Source organism: Rhagoletis pomonella, unplaced genomic scaffold (genome assembly GCF_013731165.1).
Source record: "Rhagoletis pomonella isolate Grant_MI unplaced genomic scaffold, Rhpom_1.0 Rhpom_scaffold_00017, whole genome shotgun sequence".
NCBI classification, from domain to species: Eukaryota; Metazoa; Arthropoda; class Insecta; order Diptera; family Tephritidae; genus Rhagoletis; species Rhagoletis pomonella.
The window spans coordinates 2,229,302-2,237,743 of record NW_023458571.1 but is presented as its reverse complement, the minus strand read 5'-3'; the positions used below and the strand labels follow the sequence as shown (position 1 = coordinate 2,237,743).

General features: G+C 40.7%; 1 protein-coding gene across 6 annotated transcripts in view; it reads right to left on the bottom strand.

The window, feature by feature from the left end:
- The window catches only part of LOC118749519 (vascular endothelial growth factor A-A-like), a 228,222-nt gene that overhangs the window by 148,640 nt on the left and 71,140 nt on the right, over positions 1 to 8,442 (bottom strand). For 4 of the 6 annotated variants that reach the window (XM_036484317.1, XM_036484320.1, XM_036484318.1 and 1 more), the window contains one exon: positions 7,439 to 7,650. The exons of the other annotated variants lie outside the window; for them this stretch is intronic. In XM_036484317.1, coding sequence (XP_036340210.1) covers positions 7,439 to 7,555 — 117 coding nt within the window. In that variant the 5' untranslated portion in view covers positions 7,556 to 7,650. The remainder of the gene's footprint in view (positions 1 to 7,438; positions 7,651 to 8,442) is intronic. 6 annotated transcript variants of the gene reach the window in all.

Genomic DNA, 8,442 nt, shown 5'->3' with positions numbered 1-8,442 from the left:
TTCGCCTACCTCTTGACACCAGCAAATCATCAGCATGGCTTCTGTAAAGCGCACAGCACAAAAACAGAACTTAAAGCCATAAACACCCAAATAACTCGTTGCCTAAACTGCAACCGCCCTTGTGAGAGAACGGTCCTAGTAGCGTTGGGCTTGTGAAAAGCGTTTGACACCGTCTGCCATTCCCCGCTATTAGAAAACATTGAGGCCTGCTCTCTCCCACAGGGACCCAAACGGTGGTCGGCAATTATATGAGTGGTCGACAGCCGTCAGTAATCTTTAGAGATCAAACCTCGAAACCTAAAAGAATAAAACAAGGCGTTCCACAAGGTGGTGTTCTCTTCCCCTTACTATTTAACTTCTACATCTCGAAGCTCCCCTAGCCACCTGAGGGAGTTTCCCTGATCACATAGGCTGACGATTTCTCGATATTGGCGTCTGGGAATGGAATTAATCTCCTCTTCTAAAAAGTAACAGGCTATCTCTTCAGCATTTTTCACTACAAGGAGTCTAACACTCCCCCCACCGAAATCAACGGCGACCCTTTTCACCACCTGGACGAACGAGGTTAGGCTAGAATTAGGCATATCCGTCGATGGCACACCAATACCAAGAGTAAACAACCCGAAAATATTAGGGGTCACCTTTGATAGCCTGCTCTCCTTCTCCACGCACACAACCGCAGTTGTCAACAAAGTACAGAGCCGCAACAAGGTCCTCAAGTCGCTCGCCGGCAGTACGTGGGGCAAAGACAAAGAAACGTTGCTGGCCACATACATGCAAAGCAATTGGCCGGCCGGTTCTAAACTGTGCAGCACTAGTTTGGTCGCCGGGGGCTAGTTGGACGCAGTGGACGAAGCTACAGGATTGTCAACACGCCGCACTCTGGACAACGACAGGGTGTCTTTTGATGTCGCCTGAGCACCACCTACACAGTGAGGCGCAAGTGCTCCCCGTAAGGGAGCACAACAAAATGCTCTGTAAGCAGCACAGTATATACAGTAATAGACCTTTTTGAGTACTCCTCGGGGGCAAAATCTATCAGGGTTGGTAACGAGAAGGAGCATGAATTTTACTGATTCAGAGTTGCATACCAAAATTACTGTGGTATGAAAGGGAGCAACAACCGTACTATGGCAGAGTGGCACAGGTAATTTTGTAAACAAACACTTTTCTTATAATTTTAAAGAAATAATTGCTATTTATTTTCCAATATTCAGATATCCAGTTTGTAGCCAGAGGCAGTGGCATGTGAGGCTCACTAAAATCTACTCATCATGTTGGATCAGCTCCGCGTAATGGCCCACTGAATGTGTTGGCTAAAGTCATGACCATCATAACCAACGCAGTCCGCAAGCAAATGCCTGTCCTGAATTTATACGGTAGCAATTCATAGCAATTGCTATTGAATGTGTGTATGGCTCATATTTGTGACATTCTATAATTTGATGTTAAGTATTTCTGAGAAGGTCCGCTCAAACTTGGAGTCTCTATAACTAAACAAACCTTTTTTTTGGTATAAAGATTTAAATATATTCGGAAATTTAGAGTTTTCTTTGATAAGTTCACGTTTTTTCATAAAAAAAATATGATGTGAGTTTCCAGTTTATTGAAACGCAAGCGCTAATTATGTACTTAACTATTGATATACTTAATTCAGCATTGATACTATACTTAACCTATGTTTTGTTCATAAATAACACAAATATATATATTTTATCCTCGAAAAGACCTTTTTCTAATCATGAGGCGAAATTCCACACAGTAGTGTTACCCTGCGCGCAAAGCGAAAACGCTGCACACAACACAAAAGTACTCCTCGGGGACCAATTGTTAGTTGAGCTTGACGACAATGATTGAAAGTTGAACCGGAATAGGCGGCGCTTAGAAGTGGCGCTACAACAGCAACAACAAAATGTATTATAATAATTCCAAGTAAAAACGGGCTGTACAAAGAAGCACAGCCAATTCGTAGGCACAATAAAAGCTGCATTCCAATTGCTTTCTGCAGCTGGACAGACCACATTCAAACTGTCATTATCATTGAGAAGTATATCAAGATTCTTGAGGCAGTGGCCAACGTACTCCAGTCGGAAAACCTGGATGTAATTAAGCGTGCTGGGCTTATAAAACAAATTATAACAATAGTAAAAAAACACAAGCAATGCGATGATAACACCGTGCGACTAAAACCAAAATTTTTTAAAACACGAAAAATTCAATATATTCACAAAACTAGGAGCCAAATATAGTATAACGGCGTTTTTTTTCAACTTTACTCTCTGACGTCAGGATTTTTTTGAAGGACTTGGAAGTTTCTACGGTATGATTGAACAAAAAAATTATTTAAAGGGTTTGGTTCATTGTAGAGTAACAATATTTGCATCAATTAAAAGGAAAAATTCTGTAGAATTAAAAAAAAAAATCAATTTTTTTATGCACCAGGGCGAATTTCGAATCATCCCTTGTGAAATTTGGTTTGGAGACAAACCGGTTTCGGCGTTGTGCCATCTTCAGTGTGATTTTTCGTTCTGCATAATTTTTGTTGGTTGCTCGTAACTACCTCTTTCTTTTGTTAGGTACGTCTTTTTAGTTTTACAGTGTTTGCGGTGCTCAATAGGTAGATGAATTGTTTTGGCTCGTTTTTGACGGCAGGTAAAAGTCCGTGATTTTTACCCTCTTTGTTTTTGCAGTTGGTGTATTCCCTTCCATGTCTGTCCTTAATATTTTGTTGTCGTCATTTTTCTTCTCGTACAGTAGGTTTAGAGGTTCAAACAGTACGTCCGATACAGTATTTAATTGCTCATTTATTATTTGTCCTTTGAAGGTATTCTGTTTATATATTTCAATATTTTCTAATATATTCAATCTTTGTCCTTTATGTTGTACACGGAGAAGTTCTGTTGTTTGTCCAATCTTCATTGGTGTGCATTTATTTTTGATCATGTGATTCGCGAAAACAAAGAGGGTAAAAATCACGGACTTCTACCTGCCGTCAAAAACGAGCCAACACAATTAATCTACCTATTGAGCACCGCAAACACTGCAAAACTAAAAAGACGTACCTAACAAAAGAAAGAGGTAGTTAACAAGGAGTATAAGTACGAGCATCCAACAAAAATTATGCAGAACGAAAAATGACACTGAAGATGGCACAACGCCGGAACCGGTTTGTCTCCAAACCAAATTTGACAAGGGATGACGGAAATTCGTTCCAAAATACATCATACGCCCACCCTGTCGGAACAACAACAACCAAAAAGGAAATGTTGAAAATGTCCTTTTAAAACTTTATCCTTGAATATCCTTGGAAATTTCCAATATTTATTTTTGAAAAATATATATGTCAAGGACTGATATGTAAACTACCACATCCTCGAATCTCGTCCTGAACTTACAGAAAACGCTTTAAATATATTTTCTGGAGATACCAGAAAACTTTTAAATACTTCCTTAAACCTGAAAATTTCTATTTATATACAAAACAAAAACAATAAAATTTAATTAAAAACATTTCCGCCTATATAAACTTAGTCTAAAGGCTAGAACTAGCTTTTTATTTTGGTTTTGGTAAATGCAAAAACACATATTTTATATATTTTAGAGTAATTCTTCCTCTTTATTGGCGATGCTACCGCCTGAGCGATTTCGGCCGAGTCCAAAACAACAAGCCAGTCATTTTTCTTCTGTGCCAACTGCCACCAATTGGTAATGCCAATTGAAGCCAAGTCCTTCTCCACCTGGTCTTTACAACGCAGAGGAGGCCTTCCTCTTCCCCTGTTACCAGCATCGCGGCCCGCGTTGAATACTTTCAGAGCAGGAGCGTTTCTGTCCATTCGAACGACATGGCCAAGACAGCGCCGCTGCTGAATTTTAATTCGCTGCACTATGTCCATGTCGTTGTAAAGCTCATACAGCTCATCGTTAAATCGTCTGCGTAATGTCCGTAAATCTTTCACAGAATATTTCTCTCGAAAACTCAAGCGCGCTATCAGATGTTTTCACTGTTCATGCTTCCGCGCCATACACTAGCACAGGCATGATTAGTGACTTATAGAGTGTGATTTGTACGACGAGAGAGGACTTTACTTCTCAATTGCCTACTCAGTCCAAAGTAGCACTTGACATTATTATTGGTGTTAATGCTGGTTCTCAAATAAACGAAGTCGTCTACTTTTTCAAACTTGTAACTGTCAACAGTGACGTGGGTGCCAAGACGCGTATGCTCTGACTATTTGTGTGATGACAGGAGATACCTCGTTTTGTCCTCGTTCACCTTCAGACCTATGGGCTTTGCTTCTCCATCCAATCCCGAGAAGGCAGAACAGACGTAGCCCTTGTTTTTACCGATAATATCCATGTCGTCGGCATATCGCAGCAATTGTACGCTCTTGTAAAGTATTGTGCCTGAGAGGTTCAGTTCTGCGGCAATTATTATCTTCTCCAATTAAAAAAATCACAAGAGAGGGAGTCACCTTGTCTGAAACCTCGTTTGGTATGAAACGGCTCGGAGAGCCCTATTCTGCCCGAGCTGTTGGTATTGCTCAACGTTACTTTACACGGCCATATTAGTTTCGAATCGATGGTGTGTGTCGATCCTATTCTCGCGAGTCTTTTCCAAGACTTGGCGTATTGTGAATACCTAATCTATGGTGGATTTGCCAGGCCTAAAGCCACACTGATAAGGTCCAATCAGTTCGTTGACGGTGGGCTTTAACCTATCGCACAACACATTCGATATGACCATATAACCTATGCTTAAAAGGCTGATTCCGCGCTAATGGCGGGATCGCCTTTCTTGTGGATTGGACAGAGCACACTTAAATTCCAGTCGTCGGGCATGCGTTCATCTGACCATATTCTGCATAAGACTTGATGCATGCACATTATCAACTCCTCGCCACCGTACTTTATTAGCTCAGCTGGCAGGCTGTCAGCTCCAGCAGATTTGTTGATTTCAAGCGCGCTATCGCTATTCGTACCTCGTCATCCACTGGGGGCTTGGGTTCGTCTTCTCCACTAATTTCAGCGCTGCTACCATCCAGTAGGGTGGAAAAGTGTTCCATCCATAATTTAAGTACATTCTGGACATCGGTCACTAGGTCGTTATTGTTGTTCTTACAGGAGTTCGTCCTGGTCTTGAAACTTTCAGTAAGTCGCCTAACTTTCTGATAAAATTTTCGAGCATTTTTCCTGTCGGCCAGCATTTCAGAATTTAAGTACATTCTGGACATCGGTCACTAGGTCGTTATTGTTGTTCTTACAGGAGTTCTCCCTGGTCCTGATACTTTCAGTAAGTCGCCTAACTTTCTCATAAAATTTTCGGGCAACTTTCCTGTCGGCCAGCATTTCAATCTCTTCGCACTCACGTATTTCGGCCTTTCTCTTCTTAATGCGACAAATACGCCTCGCTTCCCTCTTCAGTTCCCTATAACGGTCCCACATGACTCGCGCTGCGCTCGATCGCAGCGTGGCCTTGTAGGCGGCATTTTTTTTTCTCTGCAGCTCCCCACTCCCCATCGTACGAGTTTTGCTTTCGGGTCCGCTGAAATACGACTGTTTCTACGGCGGCGGTACTTAATGATCGGGATATGTGGCTCCACTGCTCGCGTATGTCGGCTTTCTCAAGAGTGCTCTCAGAGAGCAGGTGGTTGAGTCGAGTGGTGAATAAATTAACTATCTGTTGTGGTTGCAGCTTTTCAACGTTAAGCTTTCCTTGAATTGGTGGGCGCACATTTTTTGCTGCACAGAGGCGGGTGCGTATATTGGCTGCAACAAAATAGTGGTCCGAGTCGATGTTTGGCCATCGGAGTGTACCTACGTCTAAAACGCTTGAAGCATGCTTTCCGTCTATCACAACATTGTTGATTTGGTTTCAATCCGTTATCGGACGTTTCGTCGTGGAGGCTGAGGTTTCCGACAGTGGCGCCACAGATCCCTTCCTACCCCACCTTGGCATTGAAATCGCCAAATACGATATGTATCTCGTGTCAGGGGCTGCGCTCATATGCTCCCTCCAAGCGCTCATAGATGAGATCCTTGGACGCCGCGTCCTTCTATTCTGTCCGAGTATGGGCGCAGCTGAGCGAAGTATTAAAAAATCTCGCTTTGATGCGGATTGTGGCTAGACGTTCGGCCACCGGGGTGAACGCCAGTACTCGACGATGGAGTCTCTCTCCCACCACAAATCCCACACCGAATTTGCGCTCTTTTACCTGGCAACCATATTACACGTCGCAAGGTTCCACGCTTACCTTGCCTGGCCCCGTCCATCGCATTTCTTGGATGGCGGTCATGTCAGCCTTAACCTTCCCGAGGACATCAACCAGCCGGGCATAGGCACCTTCCCCATTAAGGGTCCGGATATTCCAGATACATACGCTGAAATCAGACTGTTTAATACGTTTGCCGTGGTCGTCATCAGAAAAAAGGGGTCTCATCCGAGACTGATTTTTTTTCACTGGGCGGAGTTTTAACTTGGCGGGACCCAAACGCAGGGCACGCGAAGTTTTACGCCTTCTCACTGTAGCTCGCTGTCAAACGGCTATTTTGTTGCTACCCAGAGGATACGTGAATATAAATTTCCGGACGTTGTGAGCTGCGATTTGAACCGTACGTACAAGAATCAGGTGAATGGCGGCCAAAAGATTTCCACTTTTGCGCACGGAACCATACTCATGTTTTAAGTACGTTTACATATAAATATAATCTCACTCAAAGCTCGTTTGTTAATCACCCAGTTTACACAGACAAATCTCAGATTTTTAATCGTAAAATCTTTTGTGCTTGTTATTCTTACAACTCAAGGAAAAGTTAAGTTTCTTCTCCGGGCCACTGCGATCACTGCTAAGTAAACCAATTAAAGATATTTCAATTTAATATTTTATCACAAATGCGTTTACAAACCTATTTTCCTTGCTAAGGTCCATTTTTGTTTACTTTTACATTTGACATGTTTCTCTTCTTCGCAATAATAATCGATAAAACTAGGGTGGACACCGAAAAGTTATCGGTTTAATCTGAGATTATTTTATATTTACAGATTGACGAAGGACGTCGGTTGTATGGTTCATCTCTTTTTCTAATTACAGATTACGGAGTTAAGCTCGAAAATGAGGATTATCTATTTATATGTAAACCTAGTATTAGGCAGATCACTAATGTCGTATAGATGCATACTTAATTTTACTGAAGGATTTCGCAATTTTTTGATTTTTCCCAAGTTTTTGTGCTTTTAAGAAAGATGGCAGAGTACTCACATATACTTGTTCTCTCATTCTGATAACACATACAGATGCAATTCGTTCAAAATTTCTGTTCCCAAAACCCCCTGGCATAATTACCCTTCTCACCTAGCCCATTTTACCAGCTACATATAGTACATATGCGCAGATTATGTCCATCGCTAGTTTAATACATATATATGTACATACTTACTTACATAGAAATACAAATCGATATTTTTTGTGCGTTTGGGTGCACATGTTTGACGTTCACTACGACAACAACCAGTCTCGTCGGAGCAGCGATGAAGTACCGTACAGTGGGGCATGTACATTTTCGATGGATCGCGTTGTATGCGTTCAACGCGTCGTTGGGGGACACGGCATGCTGCCTCGCTTAGGATATGCTTAACGTGTTCACCGGCTAATGCTAGAAAATATCAACACATTAAGTGGTTTAATTTTAAAATACGTATATCTACAAACATATGTATGTTCATATCGCTCATTTACTAAAAGACTGTCATAACTCAAAAAATTCAATTTTTAATCGATTAATTGTAAAATAATCTTAAAAATATTTTCAAGATATATGAATTCTGCAGTTGTGTAAAATTGCAAACAGACGCAAGAATTGCTCAATTTCAGAGTATACTATGATGTAAAAAGTTGTGCATGTAAGCCTGAATTCCCACTAAAATCAAATTTTAACAGGAGAAAAATTTAAAAACTAACAGGTTCTGTGTAAAATTTTTGCGGTTGTGCTAAAGCCAAACCAAGTTACTAATGAAGCAAATCGATGGATAAATAAAGAAGAAATGAGTGGTCAAATAAAAATGGGCAAAGATTTTTTGTATGAAAATGAGCAGGAAATAATGTTACTCATACGCCATGTACACCTAAGTAGCACGCTTTTATGCGCATGTTTCATACAATCTTAGCGCACTTTCATTTGACCACTCATTATTTCTTTATATATCCATCGATTTTCTTCATAAGTAACTAGATTTTTTTGTAACCGAACAGGCTTTAGAACAAATGCAAAAAATTGACACGGAAACTCTTATTTTTTAAATTTTTCAAAAATATTTTTTTTTCACTATTTCAACATATTTTTATTAAAAGAAAAATAATGATAAAAATATAAAATATTCACACAAACAACAAAAAATATAATTTTTAATATTTTTATTGAGCTTTGTACCACGATTGTTTATTAGGA